At 55.0% G+C, this 24778-nt stretch overlaps 10 protein-coding genes across 10 annotated transcripts; 4 read left to right on the forward strand and 6 right to left on the reverse strand.

Annotated features, from left to right (window-relative positions):
• Positions 1–934: 934 nt before the first annotated feature.
• DICSQDRAFT_88484 (uncharacterized protein) lies at positions 935–2140 on the reverse strand. The gene is made up of 4 exons (XM_007367173.1): positions 1856–2140; positions 1631–1795; positions 1538–1564; positions 935–1475 (listed from the first exon to the last, which is right to left on the reverse strand). The coding sequence occupies exons 1-4, from the start codon at positions 2095–2097 to the stop codon at positions 1364–1366; spliced, it is 546 nt and encodes a 181-aa protein (XP_007367235.1). The 5' UTR covers positions 2098–2140; the 3' UTR covers positions 935–1363.
• Positions 2141–3070: 930 nt separating this feature from the next.
• On the reverse strand, positions 3071–5148 carry DICSQDRAFT_88487 (uncharacterized protein; the record flags this gene model as incomplete). Its single annotated transcript, XM_007367174.1, has 7 exons — positions 4926–5148; positions 4766–4868; positions 4553–4710; positions 4110–4493; positions 3609–4043; positions 3346–3546; positions 3071–3286 (listed from the first exon to the last, which is right to left on the reverse strand). Coding segments are annotated over exons 4-7 (1107 nt in total), but the record flags the coding sequence as incomplete, so codon positions are not given.
• A 1961-nt stretch (positions 5149–7109) lies between these two features.
• Positions 7110–7837, reverse strand: DICSQDRAFT_171512 (uncharacterized protein; the record flags this gene model as incomplete). Its single annotated transcript, XM_007367175.1, has 4 exons — positions 7110–7239; positions 7317–7346; positions 7419–7583; positions 7644–7837. The coding sequence occupies 4 exons, from the start codon at positions 7835–7837 to the stop codon at positions 7110–7112; spliced, it is 519 nt and encodes a 172-aa protein (XP_007367237.1).
• Positions 7838–9294: 1457 nt separating this feature from the next.
• DICSQDRAFT_171513 (uncharacterized protein) lies at positions 9295–9999 on the reverse strand (the record flags this gene model as incomplete). The annotated part of the gene is made up of 4 exons (XM_007367176.1): positions 9295–9424; positions 9490–9519; positions 9594–9758; positions 9824–9999. The coding sequence occupies 4 exons, from the start codon at positions 9997–9999 to the stop codon at positions 9295–9297; spliced, it is 501 nt and encodes a 166-aa protein (XP_007367238.1).
• A 1845-nt stretch (positions 10000–11844) lies between these two features.
• DICSQDRAFT_171514 (uncharacterized protein) lies at positions 11845–12572 on the reverse strand (the record flags this gene model as incomplete). Its single annotated transcript, XM_007367177.1, has 3 exons — positions 11845–12186; positions 12237–12491; positions 12555–12572. The coding sequence occupies 3 exons, from the start codon at positions 12570–12572 to the stop codon at positions 11845–11847; spliced, it is 615 nt and encodes a 204-aa protein (XP_007367239.1).
• A 1077-nt stretch (positions 12573–13649) lies between these two features.
• Positions 13650–14820, forward strand: DICSQDRAFT_171515 (Methylthioadenosine phosphorylase; the record flags this gene model as incomplete). The annotated part of the gene is made up of 5 exons (XM_007367178.1): positions 13650–13671; positions 13731–13788; positions 13843–13864; positions 13920–14479; positions 14541–14820. The coding sequence occupies 5 exons, from the start codon at positions 13650–13652 to the stop codon at positions 14818–14820; spliced, it is 942 nt and encodes a 313-aa protein (XP_007367240.1).
• A 1691-nt stretch (positions 14821–16511) lies between these two features.
• Positions 16512–17795, forward strand: DICSQDRAFT_148149 (uncharacterized protein; the record flags this gene model as incomplete). The annotated part of the gene is made up of 2 exons (XM_007367179.1): positions 16512–16542; positions 16624–17795. The coding sequence occupies 2 exons, from the start codon at positions 16512–16514 to the stop codon at positions 17793–17795; spliced, it is 1203 nt and encodes a 400-aa protein (XP_007367241.1).
• Positions 17796–18862: 1067 nt separating this feature from the next.
• Positions 18863–19394, reverse strand: DICSQDRAFT_88494 (uncharacterized protein). Its single transcript, XM_007367180.1, has 3 exons — positions 19356–19394; positions 19182–19288; positions 18863–19123 (listed from the first exon to the last, which is right to left on the reverse strand). The coding sequence occupies exons 1-3, from the start codon at positions 19376–19378 to the stop codon at positions 19074–19076; spliced, it is 180 nt and encodes a 59-aa protein (XP_007367242.1). The 5' UTR covers positions 19379–19394; the 3' UTR covers positions 18863–19073.
• Positions 19395–20633: 1239 nt separating this feature from the next.
• Positions 20634–22387, forward strand: DICSQDRAFT_63920 (uncharacterized protein; the record flags this gene model as incomplete). Its single annotated transcript, XM_007367181.1, has 4 exons — positions 20634–21415; positions 21487–21639; positions 21705–21855; positions 21911–22387. The coding sequence occupies 4 exons, from the start codon at positions 20634–20636 to the stop codon at positions 22385–22387; spliced, it is 1563 nt and encodes a 520-aa protein (XP_007367243.1).
• A 579-nt stretch (positions 22388–22966) lies between these two features.
• DICSQDRAFT_171518 (uncharacterized protein) lies at positions 22967–23660 on the forward strand (the record flags this gene model as incomplete). Its single annotated transcript, XM_007367182.1, has 3 exons — positions 22967–22975; positions 23049–23498; positions 23565–23660. The coding sequence occupies 3 exons, from the start codon at positions 22967–22969 to the stop codon at positions 23658–23660; spliced, it is 555 nt and encodes a 184-aa protein (XP_007367244.1).
• Between the last annotated feature and the right edge of the window lie 1118 nt (positions 23661–24778).

The raw sequence follows: 24778 nt of genomic DNA on the forward strand, positions 1-24778 counted from the left end.
AGCGCGTATCTGGGAAAGGAGAACGTCCGCTGTTCGTCTCACGGGAAGCAAGCTTCGCCTTCTAGTATGTTGCTCCACCTTCAGATTCTGCCCCCACATAACAGCAAGTCTCGCCCCTCCGGACGCCAGCCTCTCGCTCCTAAGGATCCCGAGACTCATCGCATGCCCACCGCTGTCGAAAGTACCAAAGATGAAACCGATGTTTCTATCTACCCTGGTCCTCTGACGCAAATGAAGCGAGCCATGTTCTTTGGCGAAGGCCGCGAAGATAAGTGGCGGCCCTTCACTGTACTCCCTCCTACGCTCCTAGCTCTATGCAAGAACAGTACCCCACCTTTGCAAGACGACTCGCGCGTCTCGAGTGGGGATTCTTCTAGCTCGTCTATACAGTACACCCCTGCAAAGGCTCTCCAATCCCAGGACAACTTCCTCGACGCTAGCACTTGCCTCGATTCATCCCGCTCCCCTTCTCGTCTTGTTGGCCTTGGCTTCTCCGCGCTTGTCAAGGACAACGGTTCCTCCTTCGACGGACTTGGAACGCTCACTGATAGGCCCTATGACAACCTCCCTTCCCCAAGCGACGAGGCCCGCGCACGCGCGCGTGAGCGTCGCGACCGCCGCGTCTTCGGCGCTGCAGTTCTTATGCGTGACGATCTCGGAGCCAAGATCACTCCCCAGCTCCTGTCGGACATGCAGTCGCCAGCCCGGTCTCAAGCGCCCCCCTCACTCGACAGGCCTTTCGCGCCCTCGACCAAGATCTCTACACCCGTCAGCGTCAATGCCCTCGAGCGTGTTCCCCCCGCGGCGCCCGCGAAGCGTCTCATCGGCCGCATGCCGCTCGTGGTTGACGAGCGCACGAAGTTTCGCCGGGGTATAGGTCGGGAGACGCGGCCGCAGCACGATGTCTTCGCCTTCCAGCGCGAGCGCGTCTCGCCCGAGTGGCAGATGGAGAGCTTTCAGCGTCTGGGGGGTGTCGCCGGGTCGGCGAGGACGATGCGCGGAGGCGTGGGCTCGAGCAAGAAGTTTTCGCCGAGCCCGCTCGCGCCTCCGAGTGCGCTAGGGAATCAGCTGAGGTTCTGGTCGTATTGGATGACGCCGGTGAACGACGCGTCGGGGAGCATGGGTAGGCCCGCATGGAGGCCTTGAGCTTTGCAGGGCTACGACAGCCCGTCATGAGTTCAAGTGATGGACGACTTCAATAGACGGTGCATGTGGCAGCGCTCCAAGGATGTTACCAGATATTTCGAGGCATGTTGTGCAAATCTATGTCGTATGATGATAATGGTTCTATGGACAGAAGCGCATGTAGGTGTGTTGGCTGACTTGTCCAGTATCGGTAGAGGTATGTGCGTCTGACTACGATCTACAGCTCGCCGAATATGGTGATATTGGCAGCTGGCGGTACGTATACGAGATTCGCGATCAGGAAGCGGCTGTTCAACGAGGACCATTTCGGTGATTCTGTCTCAAGATGCCTAGGGCAGTACAGTACCGTCGAGTGAGTATTCGACCACCAATATGAAACGAGTAGACTCACAAGTACGCCTTGACCGTTTCGCCGACGCTGCATAAAGACGAAGACACAGTTCAGCTTCATCATACCCTTGGAACGCACTTTGCCCGCACTCACCCCACTCCAGTGATGAAAATAGACCCAAGCTTCTGATCGGCGGCCCACACCACGGGCAGTACAACACTCGGGAAGAATATTCCTGAGGTGCTGTAGAGACCGTTGTCCTGATTCTGGAGCACCTGTCCCACAATCTCGCCGGTTGTGGCGTTGGTGAGGTTTCCTCTGCAGATAGATGTCGTGAGTAATGAGTAGAGTCCGGACACGTTGGGGCCAATCACTGACCCGCTTGTCATGCTGTGAACTCGCGTCCCGAACGGCCCCTGGAAGGTGCTCTCAGTAAGGACTTGGAGGTTCACGGAGAACAACGCCTCGAACTGAGGCAGCGGGACGTGTTTGTGTTCCGCGGTCGCTGCAGCCGCAAGGCAAAGGCTGGCGAGACACGAGAGCATAAGAAAGAAACGCATCGTGGGGGCCTGTCGCAACATGGGTCTGCTCTGGGACGGGTGATGTTCGCGGCCCCCCATTTCTACGATGTTTTTGTGGAGGTAGCGAGCGTTTGCTCAGCGCACGTTGTCGTTCGTTTTCGCCCCCGCGAGCGTGCAGCGCGGCCTACGCGGTTTGTGCAGACCAAGGACGCGCTTGCCTCCCAGGCGCTCCTTGCGAATATGACAAATACAAGGACTGCAACCGTGAAGAGATCGCCACTGACATGTATCGTACGACCTTTAAAGGTACACACGAGAGCTCATACTCCGTCGCAGCACAAATTACGCCATACGCGGTTCAGATGGGCGCGAAGGCAGTGCTGGCGTTGAAAGTGAGGTCCACAACCAGGGAGCGTATTATTCAAGTTTGACCAATCTCCATGATCTCCGAACCCTCAGCAGTCTCATTCTAGCTTTGAGTAGTAATCATTCTCAGAAGGGGTCATGCCCGGGATTTGACGTGGCGTTAAGCGTGTTTAGAATCGTCAAGCCACACCTCGGGCCAGCGTTTAGGCCTTCATAATTGAGACGAGCAAGGGAGCCGCAGGTTGAAGGAATGTTCTCCGGGTCCCGCTGCTGCTGACGCCGTCTCCTGTTGCAACTAGCTTCTCATTCTTGACATTGCTGACATGAGGGTGCGCTGACGTGCGTGATGATCGGTCCATGAGCTTTGTGCATCCCGGGCGGGAATACCGCGGTCTCATCCGTGTACATATGAGGGAAACGCTGGGAAGAACCGATGGAGTTGGAGCCGAGCAGCGGTTTCGGCGCAGATATGATGTCGCAAGTAATAAGTGACGTAGAACGACATTGTTGCTGCAATTGTAGTTAACACACTGGGATCTTTGTGCATATAGAGAATCAGACGCAGTTGCGCATATCCTCGCACTGTCAAAGAGGGATATTGACTCGTCCTCTGTCGTTTGACCATCGCCGCCGCTCGTTTCGGTCTCCCCGTCGCTGTCGAGGTGCTAGGAGCTGGAGCTATGATTGAGTCTGGTCCATTGTAGTCTTCGCTCTCATCTTTCAACTGAGCCTCTACATCCTCCTCTGATTCAGAGTCGACCTCTGTCGTTTTCCGTTTCGAGCCAGACCCGTGGGCGCGGCCTTTGAGCTTCCCTGCCTTGATTTGGTCTTGAATCTCCGTCCAGAAGTGCTTATTGCGAACAAGAGTGTCGATGAACTCGGCGTCGTACCCTACGCAACGCATCCGATAGGTGCCTATTTCCTACCAAGGCATTCGTCACCTAGCTGAGCTCGAGGATGCCACCGAATACGGACACTCACCTCCTCTCCGCGATCAAAAGCGCCGCTGATATCTTCCTCGGTGAGGTTTGCTCTGATGTGTTTGAGCATCGGCCTCGCTTCTTCCTTATCCTCGGCAGTTATCGTGCAGTCTGAGCCTCTCCGCTTGCGGATCCAGATAGCAATGCAATTGTCTTCGCCCCACCTCTTGCTTAGGATACTCTTCACCCACGTCTTTCGCACCTGCACTCATAACCGCTATAAGTCATCGTATCGTATGCCTATCAACCCTGAAGGTGACACACCGACGTCTTTTGCTGCTTCCATGCCTCGGCCGAGAGGGAGACACCCGGCTCCATTGTATACTGGCCCATGTAGACCCACCTGCCGGAGACGACCCGTACGAACGTTCGTTGGATACCTGGCCACGAAGGGGCCCCGTAGCTCGTAAAGAACAAGCCTGAGTGCCCGGGTTTGGTAGGTGCGTGGGGATTGAAATCCAGGGTCAGGAAAAGCCAATCGTTCAGGCCGTGCCACGCCAACATGTCTTTGCCATGCTCAGGGGTAGTGGCTAGCGGGTTTCCTCCATAAAGATGTGAGATATATTCACGGCGCAACCGGCACTCTGCAATCTCTTTGGGTAAGGGGATCGGGTATTTGTGGTTGCTTCCCTCCCAAGTGAGTGCGTCGAGCAGGAACTCGTCGTTGAAGAGTAGCTCCTTCTTCACCTTGGCATCTGGCTGTAGGACGCGACTTGGATGAGCACCGCATGTCTTGTGCTCAGCTGGACGAGTCAGCACACCTACGTGTCGTAGCTTTTGGACGGCATTGTGCAAGATCTCGACGACCTCGTCAGGGTCGTAATCTTCCAGTGCTACCAGGGGTTTCACGTCCTCCTCCGGTTCGATCTCGATGAGTCCTGAATCATGGCGAGGTGCGGAGGCTGAGTCTGAGAGCTCTGGGAGACGCGACCGCCCTGCGAGAGTGTCGCGGGCCCGTTCAGCCTGAATCTTCTTCCTTCTACGGACGTCCTCCCATCGCGGCAACACAACCTCCACCATTGGAAGAACCGGACCGTCCCGAGAGCGATGCTGCGATACGAGCTGACGCCGAGGTGATAGCAGACATGGGGCATGAGATGGGAGCGACTGACGCTGCTGGGGTCTATCCGCCTGGTCGCGACCGAAGCCCTAGATGGGGATGTGTCTCCGTGAGGCCGCAATGATATCTCCCACAGGAAGACACGTACTGGCACTTCCGCTGCGTCCTCAACTTTCTCTTCATCTCTGGGGCGCGGAATGTCTAGGCGGCCGTCAGGGTGGTATTCACGAAGGCGCCGAATGGGGAAAGCCTCCGACTTGACAAGCTCTTGCTTGATGTCGGATGGCTTCGCATCCTCGGCTTTTACTGCACAGCACCATAAAAATTATAGCGCCACTGCAGGAACTTCTTCACTACAGACCTGTTGAAGTCAATCCCGCCTTTTGATTGGGCGGTGAAAGCACGACGTTAGGGTGCTTTTGATCTAATCCAAGGGGGATCGAGGTTGTATCGCCCTTGACGTCCTGTGTCCCTATAGTCTTTGATCGTCCACCTCATTGAGCCCCGAGCAAGCTGCACACCTGAGCATCGCGACTGATATTGCCCGTGGTCAACGGTATCGTCTACCCTTGGGCGATCAAGCTCCACCTTGATCCTGCCTGTTGTCGCAGATTTGACTCGACGCACTGCGTGGGATAAATCTAACATGTAGGAAAATGCGGAGACTGGATGGAATGCGAGAGCAAGTGGCAGTTGTTAGCGTGAGTGATCAAGGCGGCCTCTGGCCCTGGAGGCAGAGTCGTCGCGTGGCGGCCAGCAGTTCTACAGGTCGCTTACAGCGGTTTTCAAATGACTTGTCGTTTGGGCGCCGACAAATGCGCGCGCCACACCTGCGTCCGACGCCCACTGATGCGTCCCTTGTGGACCTTCGACCGACCATATCTCCTCGTCCGCTGCACCAATTTACTTGCTTGTTGCAGATCCCTATTCTTTGAGCTTCCCCGCACATGCACATATCGATTTCGTAGCAGGCTCCAATGCTCCTGTCGCGCTAGACGCAGTTCGCGTCTCCTGCACTCCCTCCAAAGTTCGGACAACACAATTCACGAATAGGCATGGTTGTCTCTTCCGGAAACCATCGGATTCACGAGGGTATGGTACCATCGAGTGGAGGATGTGAGAGGTCTGTGATCTTTTGGGAATTTCATTCTGCACACAAGCGGCCTGGGGGCAGCAACCCTGCGTGTTGTCTGGCTCTCTCGTCATGTGCTCGTATGCGTCATACTTCGTGAGTACTACAACATGTAGATGCCCCGGTAGTCCTATGCAGCATTGGAGGACATGTATCGTTACTATGGGACTGCTGGAGAGGACAGGAGAGGACGCTAGCCAAGATGTGTGCTACACTACTGTCATTAAGAATAATATGATTGGGGGTGTGCGCGCAGGCATACAGCAAAGGTATAGAACATGAGTGAAACTGATCTTTGGGGAATTTGATGATGTATGGTGGGGTGGCTTATGAGGCACATGCAGGTAGTCCGCATAGAAGCGGGGAGACGTGGAAAAAGAGAAACTCACCGTGCTCTGCATACTCTGCGCCACTTACCACCCACTTCCTATGCAATCCTCAAGTGTCACCATGCAGTACAAGGCAAAGGGAGTGCGGTCGACATGGAAGGTCCGGCATACAGGATGGAAGTTGGACGTCCCATGCGTGATTTGCAGTGCTGGGATCAAAATAACATACCCTGAGATTTGCTCTTAGAATCCCAGTATTGAAGGATCGAAGGCGATATGTGGAGCCGTTGAAGAGTATTCGCCGTCTCAGGTTCCAGAGGTGGCGCTTAGGGGGGACCCAGTGCGCGAGACGCAAATTGGGTCTGGCATAAGGAGGGCATCGAAGTCCGCGACGAAATCATTATGCGCATGTGCGGGGAGGCCCAAAGGATCAGAGTCTGCAAGAAGCGAGTGAATTGGTGCAGCGGACGAGGAGATATGGTCGGTTGAAGGTCCACAAGGGAGGCATCAGTGGGCGTCAGACGCAGGTGTGGCGCGCGCATTTGTCGGCGCCCAAACGACAAGTCATTTGAAAACCGCTGTAATGCCGCGCGTCTTGCCTCGTGATCGCACGCCCTTCAGCCTCAGGCGCCCAAACCAGAGATGCCTATAGCTTGACCACCGACCACGATCCCGAGACAGGGCCATGTATAACTCATTGCATCAGAAGGCTTTCTCTACTTATGGTGCATTGTGATGCAACACTGGAGCCAAAGTTTTTCCTGACGCTGATACTGCACTCAATCTCGTATACGGTAAATCACACGCTCTGCCTCAAAACGACTCGATCCAGCCTCCTTTTCTTGCTAATTCATTCTGTTCCCCGTAGATCGCGCCAGACCCATTGCGTGCCGATGCATGACACGAGGGAGCCACTGAACGAGAGCCCAAAATCATGATGTGCAAATGGCTACATCCACTGACGATAATGTGCATGTTTCTACCGTCATAAGGCACGCACCAGTGCGGCACCACGTCGCCCCTGTTGCCTTGAATCTTATGCTGGTCCCGCAGTGGATGGACGTTCTACGAAGCGCGCGCGTAACTCAACATCCACCCGAGACCGTAGTACAAATGTAGGTCAATCCATGCGTTGTCACATGAAAACATCAGCACTCTGATATGTACGTCCCAGATTCCCATGTCCCCACTCGGTCTACAACCAACGCACGTAATGCCTTCTCGCAGCCCCTCTCTACTACCGCCTATTGGGTGGTATTGCTCACACCATACAAAGTAAACTCAGGCACGAGCGGGTTCGCAGTTGTCACAAGTCTGATGATAAAGAAGTTGCTGTTCATCCAAGAGTACGTCGATGAGTCCGTTTCCACATGCCTGCAGATTCGCAGCGTTAGTGAGTACCCGCTTAAGTAGCGCGCCTTTTCTGTCAGCTTATGGTTCTGCGGACTTACGCATAGGCGAAGGACCCTGTACTTGAGTTTCTGATAGCATTCGACGAGAAGGAGGTGCGTCAATCCTGTCCCCTCAAGTGGTGTCATGTCCTGTGCACTCACCCTATGCCGTGGACAGTAATCGAGGCCAGCGTTCCATCTACCTTCCAAACATATGGAAGGACAGACGAAGAGAAGAATAGCCCCGAACTGGTGACAATCCCGTTGTCTGCAGTAGGGAGAAGCGTCGCGACAACATCGCCTGTATTGGCATCCGTGAGGTTCCCCCTGCAAACGGACGCTCTGCAGTGAGACGGCTGGAATTGAGCTCTGCGCTTTGCGACTTACCCCGTAATGGGTGAGTGTATGCGGGTGCCGAATGGCCCCGTCGTATTCACGGTGTCTTTGAGATCGCCGTTGATCAGTTGTCCTGCAAATAAGGCCTCGAATGTTGGTGGTGGCTGAGGAGTCTGAGCAATAACCACCGCCGAAAGCGAGGTGAGGATGCTTGTAAGCGACAAGAGAGTTTGGCAATGGCGCATGCTGTGATGTGTGCTTGACGTATGCTCCTAGGTGAGCTTCGCGTTTTGTGATGCTCTCGCTAACGCAAGGCCTTTATACTTGGGTCCCAGTAATGATATGCGCTGTCAATGACCCCGCATGAGACGACCCGCGTGAGTGCATCAAACTGACACGATCGCTGTCCTGACGTGAGCAACCACATGCCGCTGGGGCTTGAACTCAGCAAGACAGTCATGCCGTATGACTTCTTGTATCATCACCCTCAAGCCGCCATGAAGCCACGCCACTTACAGCGGTTTGCACATTCATAGGCCGTCTCGAGAAAACCACGCTCAGGTCGGATAGAGAGCCGATCAGGATGCGAGTCCGATCCGCCACTGAAGACCCTGGAGGGCACCATCGAGAGACTGGATTGAAATCGGTAATTTCCTGGACGTTCTGAGAATGACTTGTCGGGTTTCTGTAAACTAAACAAGGGAGTCAGAATGACAGGCAGAAATAATCAGTTCTATCCCTCGGGCGACAGTACACTGTAACAGGAGAGGGTGTCTCACCAACTGAGATGCTCCCATACGCCTGAAGTTTTGGCTTTCCATCGCATGCATGCCAGCCTATAGCGCTAGAGCTGTCATAGAACACTAAGTAGTGCGTGGTCGCCTCAGCCGAAGGCGCCTATAGCTTGACCGCCAACCATGACCACGGCCCTGAGAGGGGCCCGTGTCTACTTCATCGCTTCAGAAGGATTTATCCCTCTGCATGAAGTCATCCACACTCTCCATGCTACATACACAACAACGCAGGATCGCGCTTCTGATAGGTCCTTCTAAGTTCTACTCCTGCCTTGAATCAACAATCACTTCTTACGCAATCCGAACTCAGGGACAAGTGACCTACGGCTGACATCGTGGTCAGAGAAGCGTCAGTGGCGGATCTTGTGATACATGCCCAAAGTGTGCTCCTTAGTAAGTGCTATGTGCGCTCTTGTTACGCGTGCTCAAATGAGACTCCAATTCGAAGCGTCAATCAATGAGGCGACATAGTGTTTGGACCGCTGCGCTGTGAGGGGGGCGTAGTCCAACCCTGCCCTGAATAAACCCGTGCCACTAATGCCTTTCCTCTGCAGGCGTGGGGCTTGGCCGCCGTCAGGACCCAATCCAGCGCTCAGCCAAGAGACCAGATAAACCTGTCATACCGTGAGCTACAAGGTCTCGCTTGCAATCAATTACTGATACAACATACTACTCAGGTGGTTCACGCCCAAATCCAGTCAGGAATGGACATAATCTTCTCCGTGATCAACCCGACCCTGTCTCAGCGGAACCATCGACTGTGCTTGTACCGCTCTCGTTGCCTCGCACACCCTTAGCTCCGAAAGATGCCAGTTCATGCACCATCGCTTAGGGAACCCTCGTCCTCTTCGAGACCAACATGATGCATATACGCCTATGACTTGTCTACTTCGGTGTCTCTCTACCTCTCAACTCGTCGTGTTAGTGACGCCATATAATGCAGAAGTAATCTCCGGGGGATCCATAGTCACCATCGCCTTGAATACGAAGAAGTTGCTGTTCATCCACGAGTACGTGGGCGAGTCCGTTTCAACATGCCTGCAACATGTCGCCACAGTGAGTATCGTTGTTCGTCCACTGACCGATGCTCTGTCCAGACTCACACGTAGTTGTAGGTAAGGCCGTTCAAGGCCCTTCTCGCGCAAGCATGAAACGAAGGTGGTCATCCTGTGAGGTTGCTGTAATCTGGTCTTGCACAAAGACTTACCCGACGCCGTGAACAGTCATCGAGGCAAGATGCCCATCTACGGTCCAAACATATGGTAGGACAGCAGAGGGAAAGAATATCCCCGAATCGCTGAAAATGCCGTTATCTGTTGTCTGCAGAAGCGTCGCGACGACCTCGCCCGTCTTGGGATCTGTGAGGTTCCCTCTGGCGGTAGGAGTGTAGAGTCACAGTAAGATTATAAGCGGAACTCAAGGTGATATCTGACTTACCCGGTGAGGGGTGCGTGCATCCGTGTGCCGAATGGGCTCGTGGTATTCAATGCCGAGCCAAGAGTCGTCTTTGACATGAATATCACTTCGAGGTTGAGCGTGGGCTCAAGAGATTGTGAGGTCCTAGCCACTATTGCAGAGACGAGGATGCTGATAACCAATGAGATCAAGTGCATCTTGAGGTTCGTGTGCAAGGTATTAGTATGAACCTGATTGGGCAAGTGCTGGGACTGCTTCTGCTGCGTCTACTACAGGCTGAGGCCCTTTATAACAGCTTGAGAGAACCGCGCTAGCCGGGAAGGCCCCATGAGAGCGTAATGTGGGAACGCTGCGCTGCAAGCAGACGTCAACTTGCTTCTAGGGTCAGCTTGGAGGTCAATGAAGCGCTAGAGTGTTCCCTATGTAGGATACTGCGGCAATTGCGGTGGTGTCGTTATTTTCAGACTCTTGCCTTGCATAGCAAATGCTTGGGGGATTGATAGATTATTGAATTTGTTGGTAGGGGTCTCACACGTTGGATGAACGTCATACACTGACATGACCACTGCCGCCACATCTCCGCCACCACCCTCCCTCCACTCAACCGAGGCGCTGTATGTGACCTCCACGCTGTCAATCGACGAGTGTCCGCTGGTATGCTCTTCCGGTGAAGTACAACGTAACTGAACCCGTGCTTGTGCTTTTTCGGTCAGCCTGACAACATCAACACTGTACAATACTCTCATGTGCGATGCTCCAGACGCTTGCGCCTCGACCTAACCTACTCGGGACATAAGTAGAGTGACTATCCTGATTTCCGATGCCCCTTTGGTAGTCATAGCTATGACTGTATTGGCGCTGCTAGTGCCGTCGTGTGAATCTGAAACAGTCACACTCGACGAGCACCCTTTGCGCATGATTTCCTGCGTCTCAAACCGCCTGAGCTTCTGGCCCGAGTTTGTGTGAATGCGCCTCCTGGTCTCAATTTCACACAGCGACGTGCTTGCGCTCAAAGGGTGACAGTACTTGGAGAGAACGGTAGAGCTAGGTCAAAGCACCCGTTGATCTGGGAGTGCTGAAGGAGCTCTTCGCTCGCTCAGCGTCATGATTCGCCGTATCGGTTCCTGCATCGAATCGTCGTTGCCGTTACCATCGGTACTCCTTGCATATATTATCATACGCTACCTGTATCGCTGTGTTGAGGTATGAGTACGCAAGCATGTCTGTGCCAGTGTGACTGAACGTCTTTCTGTGAGCGAAGCAAGGGTAAATTCAGTTCTGACGCGACTAGTCGTACATGAGAGGGCCTAGCAGTGGAACAATGGGTGAATGAGGCACGATGCATCCGAATCAAGTTGGCCTGAGACGCTTCCGGTTCGAGCGCATCCCACTTCGTTTGCGCTTATGCGAAAGCACAGGCTGGAAAGCATCTTCTTCGTCCTCCGCGGTCTTCGCCTCAGCATCGGTATCGGAGTCTAGTACAGCGATCGGCCCTCGCTTCGTCCCCTTCTTGGACTTCCCCGCCGGTTTCGGGTGCGTTCCTCTACAGAACGCGCTGGAACTCCTCGTCGTAGCCTACACACATCATCCTGAATTTTCCTATCTCCTGCATGCAAAGTCATACGGCGAAGCCTGATGCAGGTTACAGGTCAATGCACCTCCTCCCCACGGTCATATGCACTAATGACGTCTTACTCCTTCATCGTTGCACGTATTTCATCCACTCGACTTTTATCTTTGGCGACCTTCATGTCCTCCTTATTGGGGTCAAAGTCGGAGCTTCTTTCACGACGCAACCAGACTCTGAGAAGGACCGGAGTACCCCAATTCTTGAGTAGTAGACCCCTCGCCCAGGCACGACGGACCTGTCAGTGGATAAGCGGCGCTCAGTCACAGACTAACGTGGTTTGCACGTATAGGAAATATACAAACTTGGATGCTTTGCTCTCTCCAGAGAGCCGCCGTCAGCGACACACCAGGACTAAACCGGTACTGCCCCAGACAAATCCACTGGTTTGCCCTAAGCTTCACGAATGTCCGCTTCACTTGCTTGAAGGTATTGCACTCCTCCGCCGTGGCTGCATTGCAAGTGGCGAAGTACAGTCCTGAGTAACCTGGGCGCGTCGGCGCGTGAGGGTTCCGTTCCAGAGAAGGAATGCCCAATCGTCGATGCCGTGCCACTCGACTTTATCCGGGTCCACTCTAGGATACACGTCCTGGGGGCATCCTCCGTAGAGATGCGATATATAGTCGCGTCTATACCCGAATTCGGCGATCTCCTTAGGGACCGGTATGGGATAGCGGTGGTTGATGCCCTCCCAGGTGAGAGCGTTCAGGAGGAAATTGTCGCTCAGCAAGAGCTCTTCTTTTATCTTGATGTCTGGCTGCAATATACGATAAGTCACTGGTGATTCAGGTACTGAAACGTGCGTACATTCTTCATTTCCTCGACTGCTGCACGGAGATCTCCTTGCGGTGGATGGTGTTCGTCTATGAGGAGGCCTACGCCGAACTTTGCGTTCTCCTCGTCTCGTTCCTCTAGGCGAGTAGCATGCGCTTGCTCAGACTGAGCGCGAGCAGCCCTCGCTCGACAGAGGTCCCTCCAAAGAGGAAGTACTACCTCCAGCCGCTGCCCAGGGCGCCGTTCATTGGGCAGCAGAGCTACTGCCTCTTCCTTGACTTCTGGTCGCTATGGAACGTGAGCAATTGTTTACCAAGGTGGCTACTCTTGAACATTCCTAGCGATACCTACCGGACCTTGGTCAGCCATATCGTGTCTGGCGTCTCTCAGCACAGGTTCAACGATCTCCACCATCGGACGTTGCTGGGCATCCATCAACGCGGGGAGTTGAGAGTTATATAGCGATGTGCAAGGCGGGGGCGGATGTGCTCACGACTCTGAGGTGAAGCCTCGTCCCACGCTCCCCAGTGCTGACTTTCTCGACACGGCTGGCAGAGCTGGATGGAAGTGCGGGCTGGTTCTCCCTGCCCGTCTTCTGATGTTGCATCAGTATCACAGAAGATGCACGCCATCGCACAAAAAGCTGACCATCTGTCCACCCTCGAACTCAGGTTCCTTCTTGGGAATCACCTTTGCCACCGCAGCTCGTCCGATTCGGTGGCGTCTCTGAGTCGAAGGCATATATGCAAGTTTAAAAGCTATTGCCGCCTAATCGGTGCTGGACCATGCGTAGAGACTATTGAGTCCAGACCGTTGTCCGATTTCAACGTTCAGTGCTCGAGGAGATCGATATGAAATTTACGAGGCCTGAGACATACGAAGCCTGGCAAGCTCTAGTGTGCGCATGCTCAGCGCAAGCGCCGCGAGGCATTAGTTGGTGACGTACACCCTTAGGAAATCACGAGACTGCAACTGTCGGGTCAATTGCCGAATCAATGGGTACATCACATCTGCACTTATTCATTCTTTTCAAGGTAAAATTCGAAGCAGCGAACTGAAGCAGCAAACAATCCCTAGCTCTAGTCTCGCAGTGAGTAGGACCTACCGCGAAAGCTGTTTGACGAGCGCTGAAGTCGATGTATTTTAGAGACTCATACATGGCATGATGGGCATGTAGTGCTCAGTACGACGGCAATGTTTACCTCAACGTGACAGCGAGAAAGTACTGAGGTGATCATTGTCAGTAGTACTTGCCCGCAAAACATTGACGAACGTTTCTCCTCGCAAGTCGCAATACATTGAGCGCTTTTTCAGAGGATGATCCTATCGCGAATCCTATCGCATTATCGATCCTGCCATATAAGGGCAATTTCGCCTTGCAGGAGGTTTTCCCCAGCCTTTCGTCTCCACCAACCTAGACCCGGTCGTCTCAGTAGGGTCGTTAACATGAGCGCAGATAACGAAAACGGTAAGCTGCTGGGGTGCGAGCCTTGGTATTACTGCTGATGGAACTGATGAGACTCGTAGTGCTCATCGGCGTCATCGGTGGAAGTGGCCTGTACCACCTTGACAATTTGACGCTTCTGTAAGGACTATCTCGCGACTTGTAATGGACCACCACGCTCACACTATCCCGCAGGAACTATGTGAACCCAAAGACGGTCCGTTCGGGCTGAATCCTCTTCATGCTGAGATCCTGACCGAACGCTTGCACAGCCATGGGGCCTCCCCAGCTCCCCCATCGCCATCTGCGCCCTTCCTTCCGGGACGAAGGTCGCCTTCCTCGCTCGCCACGGCGTCGGCCACTCCATCCCACCCTCTGCCGTACCCTCCCGGGCGAATATCGCTGCGCTGAAGTCGCTCGGCATCCGTGCCATCCTCGCGTTCTCCGCCGTCGGCTCCCTCCGCGAGGAGCTCGCCCCGGGCGACTTCGTCATGCCCGACCAGATCATCGACCGCACCAAGGGCGTCCGCCCTGCGAGCTTCTTTGAGGGCACGACAGTTGTCGCACACGCCGCGTTCGGCGACCCTTTCGCGAGAAAGCTTATCGGATGGCTTGAGGGGCGCGTGCGCAAAGTTCTTGAAGAGGCAAGCGAGGAAGAATATTCCACGCGCGGGAAGAAGCCTCAGCTGCATACGGGAAAGACGATCGTGTGCATGGAGGGGCCACAGTTCTCAACGCGGGCGGAGAGCAGGATGTACCGCCAGTGGGGCGGGGATATCATCAACATGAGCGTCCTCCCTGAGGCGAAGCTCGCGAGAGAGGCCGAGCTTGGGTATGCACGGTCTCGAAGCGGTCTTAGCTGGATGGAATCGCTGACGTTTGTCTCCCTCCAGGTATGCTCTGATCGCGACCGTCACGGACTACGACTCGTGGCGCGAGAACGAGTCGGCCGTCACCGCTGCCGAGGTTATCAAGACCCTGCACGCCAATGCAAAACTCTCGCGGCACATCGCTGCGACGGTCCTCGAGGAGCTTCACGAGGCAGCCGCTCAGGGCGACATCCTTACCGAGGAAGTTGGCGCGATGCAGTTCTCCATCATGCCGCGCTCGGAGCAGCAGAAGCCGGAAGACAGGCAGAAGCTAAGCTATATCCTTCCTGCGTACTTCAGCTGAACATTGCAAACCACACGACGGAATGCGAAGGTAGACGGAATAGATTTTGGCTATCTAGATGTAGAGCAGTATTGTGTATGTACAGATAGGAGGTTGACGGGTCCCGAGAGAGCTATTGAACCCTCGGCTTACTACCTCCGGTTGGTGGACAGTTGATTCAATACTTCGGAGTCAACAAATTTCGTGACGGTGCGATGTGTGTTGTTTTGACAACACGATACATACATATCAAATGCCATCGTACAGAATCCCTGTTAATTTGCACGAAACATTAGACACTAAAAGGACGTGCCGCAGAAACACTGGAGTAGGGTGTATTTCGGTCAGTACTTTTTCGTTGCTCGGACATCCCGGACATACATTCCCCACGAGCAATCACAAAGGAGGGTACTCCGTTCATTCCAGTCCGTCAGTGAACCCGCATGCCGCCTCGTGGCTCAAGCGATGTTCCGGTTCTTTGGAACCCTGCTACGCCTACGCCACCGTTTCAGGGCTCACCGCCAGACGTCAAGATTCCGACTACACTTTGCGAACTCCTGTGCGGTGCGGTAACAGGCCTGTCAAGTGCATGCGGTTAGAGGCTTCGCATTGACGGCCGGACCGCAGGGGGGTCGTATGCCGCGCATGCACGACAGCACCTCAGAGGATTGATGTCTGGAAGACGGTGGTCTTGGACTGAGTGAACCCATCCCTTCTAGACGGTTGCAGAGCCGCGGACAGCACGGCTATACAACTTGCCTGAAGGATGGAGGATGGTCATGGCGAAGGAGCCAAGGTTTAGGTACAGCGCATCATGAGCTTACCGACGGCAAACCCTGGGTAAGGCTGTCAAGCATTAACGTGGCGCACCCTACTCGGATCCTTATTTGAAGGGTTTGATCCGTAGCACAGGAAAGTGATACAAGTCTTGTCGTAGAAAACTCGAGATTGGACATTTTGGATGGGAGGGAGTACTCACCGTCGACAAGGCGCACAGCACCTTGTTCACCCACCATCTTCTCATACACATGCACAGGGAAAAGGGCCATACAGAATCGCGACAAGCAACAGGGAGGTGAGCCTATCCATGCTCTGGTGGGTGGTGTCTTCATTGGACTGGTATCATCAACAGTACGGCTGACGGCAGACAGACACCGCTGAACAAGAGAGTACACATACAGTTAGTGTGGTGACGGGGAACAACTTGTGTGCAAGTGGCGTACGAAGCGACAGTCGTTATATGCTCCGTCCATGCCGCAACACCTGCCATGCTCGTTGCCTCCTCCAAGCATCCTCATGGTAATGCTGCGCCTTCGATGCGCCTGCTGCTGCCCATGCCTTCAAAACGACGAGTGGTCCAGCGACGCCGGTCCCTTCCCACAGCCAAGCCAGCACTAGCAGAGAGGAGAGCTGGAAGACACGGTGAGTAGCACGTTGCACGCGGTATCGGCGATGGGCAATATCTTGGCGATTTTGACACTCAAGGTGCTTATCCCTGGCCTTTCATGCGAAATAGCATTTCTGAGTTGACATTGCCATAGCGAACGCCCCTTCGGAGTCTCAATTGGATTTATCCTCTATTCGGGGAGGCTTGGTATTTCTTGAAATCTCTCCTCATCGCGAACCTCGACGAGCAGCACCCGCCCGCACCGAACATCCTTCCCCCGACCGCGTCCGGGACCTCTCCCCACAGAGAAAAGCCCGTGCAAGGCATGGCCTCCGTCGTCGCGCAGGACACCGCCGGTATGTGTTCCGAGAGAATGGGCCGAGCGTCGAGCTTATTTTATTGTGCCCATCGCGCCCACATCTGCATCTGCCTTCCAGAACTGCGTCTGACGCTTCCGGTCGAAAGAGCGTCTACGTCTCCCTTCCCCTCACCAGGTTCGCCCTTCTACCCCCCGCCGCGCCTCGGTGCACACGAGTTCGCATCGCGCCCATCGTCCTCCAGGAGTAGCAACGGGACCCGCGACAGCTCGGACAACAAAGACAAGATGCCACTCACCGATGGTGCTATTACACCTACGGGTACGGTAGCCTCCAGCCCATCGCTTTCCGTAACCCTCAATGCCGCATCACCCACCACACCTACCCCAGGTTCCGCCTTCCAAGTCAAGACGCCCACGACGCAGATCACCATGCCTGAACCACCCTCAAACTCAGAGACACCCGTCTCGCTGAACGCGGCCGCAGCCGCTCTCACGAACAGCTCGAATCGTGACTCGCTCACCTCCTCCCGCCCCGCGCCTCCTAGTCCCGCCGTCTCACGACGAGCTTCCGCAGCGCTATCACGCCATTCTTCCACCGCCCGCTCGCGCCGCCAGTCCAAGGGATCCTTCCTCCAAGCATCTCACGAACCTGAGCCATCCACATCCTCCACGAACACCGTGACCCCCACGCCATCCTCACTGCCCCGTCCCCACTCGCTCCTGTTCAAGATTCGTGACTTCGCGTTCCCGCCCTCGGATGACCGGCACACGGGCAGGGGCCCGGATGCCCCGCGCCCGAACCGGCCGCGGAAACGCTGGTCTACCTACTCGACCATGTCCCAGTCGTCCGTCGACTCGTCGCGTGCGGACGACGAAGAGGACGCCGGCCAGGGGGAGTGGGGCAAGTTCCCGTGGAACACCCTGAGCAGCCGGTTCTCGTGGGGCCAGCAGGAAGGCGGGGCCAGCCGACCGTCGCAGTCGGACCTCGATAACAACTTCAACGTGTCCTCCCCGACGGAGGAGCAGGACGACCCGTATGGCGACGAGTACGATGAGGGCGAGTACGAGTACGAGGACGCACAGGGCGGGGAGGAAGCCCTCGTTCCCGGGCTGTACCGCGCGTTGTACGCGTTCGAGCCAGAGGGTACGGCGGAGATGGCGCTCGAGGAGGAGCAGATCGTGCACGTGGTTGGGCGCGGTGGGGGCGTCGGCTGGGCGGTTGTCGAGCGAGAGGGTGGAGGGCACGCGCTTGTGCCCGAGAGCTATCTCGAGCTCGTCGAGGCGGACTAGGCCTAAGGGGGCGGAGAGCAACGGGTGTGGGAGGAGAGCGACGGCGGGTGAGCGCTGTGGTCAAGGCGTTGCTGCGTTGCGATATATGTACTTCCTGCCCTTCCGCGCAGGCGCGGCGGCTGTATATCAAATCCTCCCCCCCAAGCACCCCGGTACTACGACTAGGTCGCTCCCCCGGATCCTCGCGTTTCCTAGGCCGCCCTCCATCATGATGAAATGTGATCAATGATACGACCTTCCCCTTCCTCGCGATCGCAATACGTACCTGTGTTCCATCGTCGTAGAAGTTGCATGCGTGTGCACATACGTGTTATCTATACTGTACGTCTCTTTACATCTGTGTTACCTACGACTCAATCACTGTCACATCGTTCACTCAAGTTACATATTATGTATATCCCGTGCAACATCTCCGAATCCGAGGATATTGGCAGGTTACTCAATGCTGCTATTACAGTCTTCACCTTGTTCATACCTTGTAGCCATGCTCCCGCCACCGGATGTGTACGGCTACCTGCGTCACAGAATGACTACACGAGCGACACCAATATTGGTGGCACCGAGGACGCACCCAGAAGACGAACGTGTGTGCAGGAGAGGGGTGCCGAGCAAGACTTACTACCATCTATCGCGAAGGACCGGTTCCTGAAAGCCTGGGATCAGCGTAACAGGGTAGGCAACTAAAAAGGCCACACAGTCCACCCATACGTAGTAAGGGGGCTGTAGGGTATGACGTTCCAGTTCGCAAGACAAAGCTGAGTCGGGAATGGCTCCGGAGTATGCGCATGGAATGATAGGCTCACAACGATGTGCGACAACTCCGCTGCCAGTGCACACGATAGATAGCCTGTAGCGGGCCGTGTTTAACCAAGAGTGCTCGTAGCACGGGTCAATAGCAGCAGTTACGATCTCAAGGATGGCATGCCTGTACAATTCACTGGTCAAGCTGATCACTTACCCCAGGAGTTCCCAGTGCATGGAGCGGCGGACTCACCGCAGACCCGCTCGTGGTGATCAATGGAGGCACGGAAAACAGCTTCGCACGACAATGCTTGACTATACGCAGGAAACGTCTCTATTGCTCGCGTCACGACACGGTGCCGCTCCGAATCCGACAGCACCAAAACATGATATGCCCGTCATGTAGAGCCAGTGAGGTGATGATAGCTCCACGCAAATTTCCATGAGAGGTGATCATAGGGTATTCTGCGAGGTGTAGGGGTGATCGACAGAGGCAGTGGAGGACCGGCAAGGGCAAATGCTTGCTGACGATGCTGCCTACTTCTTAGCAGTCTTCTTGCTCTCTACGAACAACACCCTACTTTTCACTATACGTACAGGTTAAGGTTAGGTATGGAACTAGATGCACGGAATAGGTTTGCGCACCTCGAGGATCGTACTTCACTGCCGCCAATCTAGGACCCAGCCGGAGCCTCTGCGTTGTATAGAAATAGCCCGTCTGGGCGGTGGAGACCATCCGAACAATGAGGGTCCTACGTAGAGGAGCATTCGTCTATGTCTGAACTGTATGGAGACTGTCTTTCGCTTGGAGCCACTCACCTTGCCTTGGATTTCGCTGCCATCACCAACGTCGAGGATCAGTGCAGGGGCAGCAAACGCCTGTCTCTTCCGATTGCAGAGATGCTGCACACGTGGCCGTCACATGGCTGAAAGCCACGGAGAACGAGTTTGCCGCCCAGCTTGCGACGACACAACGGTGCTAGCACTATTTGGGTTGCTCGTGGCCTATGTCCGGGACAGACCCCCGATTTACGCTTTCTGATACGTCAATTTGGATGCCGCAGAGCCAAAGATACGTAGCTGAAGTATGGTGGAAGATAGCCCCCATATAGGACGGTTACCACAGCTGCCGCACAATCAGCCATGGGGTCGCTCGACTAGAAGTTCTGCATAGCCTCGGAAGGTGAGTCTCTGACTCTTCTGAGTGAGAGAGCTTCCTTCCACCAATCAATGTGGCACGAAGGATTCACGATTGATGGTGAGTAACGAGTCATCCTCCTATCGTTGACACAGTTTAAAATCTCTGGCTCATCCTACCACGGTCTACCAGGCAGACATCCGCATGAACGTCGTCTCGAGTTTCCCCCAACACGAGCGAACTACCCAGTGGGTACTCACGGGGTTTGAGACCTGAGGGCCCGCACAGCGGTGTTTCACACGAACGAGAATGGCCCTGATCCGCTGCCTGCGATCGGAGACTTCTATGCGCAGATGGTCGGCAAGACGAGCCACGCGTCGGACTCGAAATACTGACTTGCGCGCGAAGTCTTACCTTCCGTGCAGGAAGTGAAACACCTAGTGCAACATCTCCTCCTGCCGCACAAACATCCCTTCGCGATCTACAATGACCATATCAGATGGGAGCACTCTCACGTCGATGTCACAAGCCCATGCTCCCCTAGCCCTCTCGGTGCTCTATCTTCCGAGATGCGCTTGATGGAATGATCTGAGGGGTACTGGCGTTGGACACGCCATATATACTCCGTACGTCGCCGCTCTCCTGCTCCGTCTATTACTGCGTAACGCATGCTACGCACTAAATTTGGCCAGGGCTAGATCTCTTCCATGGGAGCAACGACCTACAACCACTTCCACTTCCATTCACAGGACATCTATCACACCAAGGACTAGTGCTGCCGACGGCCACACGGGGGACCGCGAGCTTCCTGCGGCCTGTCTGCTCGTCCCTTCCCATCTGTAAGGTCATGATCGTTGGTTCGACGGCCGCTGGTTGAGCCTTGGCTTCTCGAAACATCGTATAAAATGCGTGGTACCTGTTCATGCTGCTGCTCAGGCCACCCACCTTGCTGTATTACGATGACGCGCATCAACGCTCTGCTAGCTGCCATCGCCCTCACACTTCCCTTTTCCAGCTTGGTGGGGGCAGTGAACGTCACCGTTCCGTTCTCCGCGCCTTCAGGAGCGCAAACCCTCTCGCCAACACTTCTCTCGTTCTCTATAGAGCAAGATAACTGGCCTGACTGGGTCGGCACTAACTCACCAAACAACTTTACGACTGCCGCGCTCCAGAATTTCGCTGCTCTCACTGGTACGCCGCCCAACATCCGCGTCGGTGCCAACTCGGAAGACAAAACTACCTGGTCGCCGACCGTCACGATTAACGTCGACCAATTCCCTCCACCGAACAGCATCACTCCGTTTCCTGAGGCTAGCAGTATCACTGTCGGCGATGGGTTCTATCAGCTCTCTCGTTTCCTCCCACGCGGGACACACATGACGTGGGGGATCAACTTCGGTGCCAATAACGCGACGAACGCTGTCAACATGGCCAAGTCGATTTTCCGCGCATTCCAGAACGCTGCTGTCATCGCGTCCGGAGTAGTGCTTGACCGCCTCGAGGTGGGGAACGAGGCCGATCTATACCTAAACAACGGACTGCGGACGGGCACATGGACTGTCAATACGTACGTCTCGGACTGGGAATCCATCGCAGGCCCCGTCGTACAAGCCGTTGGAATCACGGACGCAACTGGACCCGTCACACTGCAAGGCGCCTCGTTCGCGAACCAAGGGTTCACACCGAGCGAACTGTTCAACCTCGGCATTCTCGGCAGCACCCCTGGCAAGGCGATCTCTGTGTGAGTGTTTTTCCTTTCTCGACATGCTCGTCCATCACGCGGATAGGTACTAAACTGAGCTCCATTTGCAGGATCTCGCAGCACCACTACTCGGCAGCGTTCTGCAACGGCGGCAACTTCCCGCTCGTGTCGTTCCTGAGCAAGAGTGCCGTTCGTGGAAATCTGTCGGTCTTCACTGACGACATCTCTGCCACGCATGCGCAGGGGCTGCCGTATATTCTTGGGTATGGCAGCATGTCTTAGTCCTCGTGTCAGTAGTAAACACTAACGAAGGTGGACACTTGCGCAGTGAGACAAACAGCATTGCGTGCCATGGCGCGCCAGGCGTCAGCAACACGGCCGGCATCGCTCTTTGGGTGGTGGATTACACGCTCCATGCCTCGACGTTGGGCATCAAGCAGGCATTTTTCCATGAAGGAGTCGGATACAAGTATGACTTCGTGAGTGCCTAAGATCGCTTCGTGTTGCTTCCCCCTCAATACGAAACTCCAACAGTTTCAGCCTATCAGTCTAAATCGTTCCATTGTCGACGGTTCACCGGTCGACCCACCCGCTCTGCCTCACGTCCAACCGGCATACTATGGCGGCATTCTCATCGACACCCTCATCGGCTCCACTGGTTCCTCCCAGATCGTCGAGCTGACCGTGGACGACTCGAATACGTCCGGCTTCGCTGTATTCGAGTCTGGGCAGCTCGTCCGTGCTGTGTTCATCAACCTCAATTCCTGGTTGACCACGAGCACCGGAACGCGGCCGTCAGTGCACATCGATTTCGGGGGTCTGACAGGGAGCGCTACCGCGAGGCGGCTGGTCATCCAGCATGCGGATGATACGTCGAACGTGACCTTCGCGGGGCAAAGCTTCGAGACCCCGGGAAACCCCTTGCCTGTGGGGGAGGTGGTGACAGAGGATGTGGTCTTGAGCGAGGGCTTGGACTTGAGGTCGACGGAGGCGGTCTTGGTCGATTTCTAAGATTGGTGACGAATACCGCTGCACCGTTTCGATTATGGTACAAGTTGTTCGATGTGACGCGAGCCAGAGTGAACTCTCGTCTCTGGGACGGTATGGGGGCCTTGTATCGTGTACAGTACTAACCACTCTGGCATAGCAATGTTTTCAGCAACTTTCTGTACTGGAGCTATGAGAACACTCCGAGAACGCAGCCCCAGTGCTTGCCGCTGAAGACTGTCGCGAATCCACGGTCACGAGACAGGACACGCACGTTTTCGCGTGCCAGTGGTCGCAAGGTGAAAACGAACTTCTCAGTTTGTCACGGGCCGAAGACTGTCCATGGTACATTGTCCAGCCGCACTTGAAGCCAAGTAGAATATGTCCTCTCGGTTTAGAGTTATCTCGCACGTTGAACACTCGAAAGATGAAGGGCCGTGCACTGACACCAAAGCACGGGACGCCACACCCACCCAGATGCAAACAAAGGTACGAGCAATTGTACCAGACCTTCCAGTGCGATTTGAGTAAAGTGCGTCTTGTAGGAGGATGATCAGGATTACAGCCCTGGGGCCACCAACATACGATCGGAGCTGGATCAACATGTCCCTGGTAGAGTCGTATCGTCAATGCCGATCAAGAAGATTGAACGCGAAAGCGATAGACGACGCTGCGACTCCACTAGCCCAAATTCAAGGTCAAGGAGGAGATGCTGCTCAGTGACGAGTTCCTTCTCGACGCTCTCACTTGGGAGGGTCTCAATCACCGGTATCCCGTCCCTCTGCCAGAAGGGGTCGCAGAGTTCGGGCTGTCGCGCAAGTACATCTGCAGTCTCTACGGCGGATGTCGTCGAGGGACATTCATCAAGCCCGGCGACGAATGGCTGGGGTGGCACGGGCTCGACGACTGGGTGTACCTCACTATGGAGTTTGCTCCTCACGCTCCCACAAAGCCAGGACGTTCTGGTCTGTTCTTCGCGTGCAACCGGGCGACGGAGACGTGGCCTCCTGAGATCAACAAGCCACGCAGACTCTTTGTCCGCCTTGCACATTCTCAATGGGTTTACATGGGACAATACCGGATGGCGCCGGGCCTGTCACTCACCGCAGACGCGTGGAAACAACAAAAGGATCAAGTACGTATCGGTTTTCATTGGCCAGCATAACAGGTGGCTAACCTTGATTGGGATCGCTGTGACCAGGTTCGCCGCACCTGGACGAGGAGCATCCTCCATAAACAATGGGGATTTCAGAACCTCGCAAGGATCTGGATCCGCAAGGAGAAGGGCGTTGACTAAAGATCACCGAAGAAGACATGGAAGAAGCGAGGGCGTTGGCCAAGCATATACGGAGCGTCGTGACTGAAGAGGACATGAGTGATGCTTTTGACTGTGGTGAGGAGGTACGCCCAGACGTCATGACCATGGTCCCTCTGTACCGCTCGCTCTGACGAAGTGTCTAGGAGATGGGAACGTACACTATGACATGCGTTGGCTACGACGCAGGGTTCTTGAACACTCTAGTGCGCAACGCACATAACTACGTTGAGGAGAGAAAGACATCCGAAAACCTGGAGAAACGTGTTACGAAGAACGGCAAGGAGAATACGAGCAAGAGGCGGAAACCGAAGAACATAGAGCCAGAATCCGATGGAGATCATGCAAGTAGCCTAGTCTTGAGTGCCGAGGAAGAATATGCGGACGACAAGCCTCCTGACGATACGCAGTCGCGATCCTCAGGGCGACCAGCGAGGAGCAAACGTCGGAGGATGACTTGATTGCTTCCTGTAGGGCCACTGCCATATCTGTCAATAATAAGACTATGGGACACCTGATTATAGCCCGTCCGTCATCTCAATATACTTCGTGGCCATATGGTTGCCAAGAAGTGAGAGTTCTCGAGATCCATGAGAGAGAACAACCTGCACAGCGGCCGCGTGCTGCTGCGGCCGAGTACACAGCGCAAAGTGCGCGGCAAATACCGAGAAAAACACATGGACGCCGCGTATGGGGCGATGAAGCACGCGAGGACCACGCGATGCATGCATGTCGAGTGCACTCTGATAATTGGTTCAAGTACTGCCGCTGTTGACCTCGACAGCCTTGATCTTGGGTGGGCCTCGATCGTGTAATACAGCATGGGGTCGGCTTCTTCTCCATTCCTTTCGCATCGTGGGGTTCTCGTGGTGCTACGGTGCAGGAAACTATCCACGTATGTCCATACGTTCTCGTTCGCCCCTCATGTCGTACTTCAGTATCCGGGGAATGAAGTTCAGTCCTCGAGGGCTTGGCGGTGTGCGTACAGCGAGAGGATGAAGTGAGTCGCTGCATGAGCGTGTCTCGAGACACTCACGCTTGCGCTCAGACGGTCCTGTATGGGATGGGCCTGTTTCCGATATCTGTTCAAACCTCAGCCC

Source organism: Dichomitus squalens (genome assembly GCF_000275845.1).
Source record: "Dichomitus squalens LYAD-421 SS1 unplaced genomic scaffold DICSQscaffold_23, whole genome shotgun sequence".
In the NCBI taxonomy this organism is placed as follows: Eukaryota; Fungi; Basidiomycota; class Agaricomycetes; order Polyporales; family Polyporaceae; genus Dichomitus; species Dichomitus squalens.

What these genes read in the sequence shown, in the direction of transcription:
- DICSQDRAFT_88484 (XM_007367173.1), bottom strand. Translation starts at nt 2,097, where the DNA reads ATGGGGGGCCGCGAACATCACCCGTCCCAGAGCAGACCCATGTTGCGA. An exon ending in ATTTTCATCACTGGAGTGGG is followed by an intron (nt 1,565 to 1,630) that starts GTGAGTGCGGGC and finishes GTCTTTATGCAG; the next exon opens with CGTCGGCGAAACGGTCAAGG. An exon ending in GAAACGGTCAAGGCGTACTT is followed by an intron (nt 1,476 to 1,537) that starts GTGAGTCTACTC and finishes GTACTGCCCTAG; the next exon opens with GCATCTTGAGACAGAATCAC.
- DICSQDRAFT_88494 (XM_007367180.1), bottom strand. Translation starts at nt 19,378, where the DNA reads ATGGCAGCGAAATCCAAGGCAAG. An exon ending in GCAGCGAAATCCAAGGCAAG is followed by an intron (nt 19,289 to 19,355) that starts GTGAGTGGCTCC and finishes TCCTCTACGTAG; the next exon opens with GACCCTCATTGTTCGGATGG. An exon ending in AGTGAAGTACGATCCTCGAG is followed by an intron (nt 19,124 to 19,181) that starts GTGCGCAAACCT and finishes CTGTACGTATAG; the next exon opens with TGAAAAGTAGGGTGTTGTTC.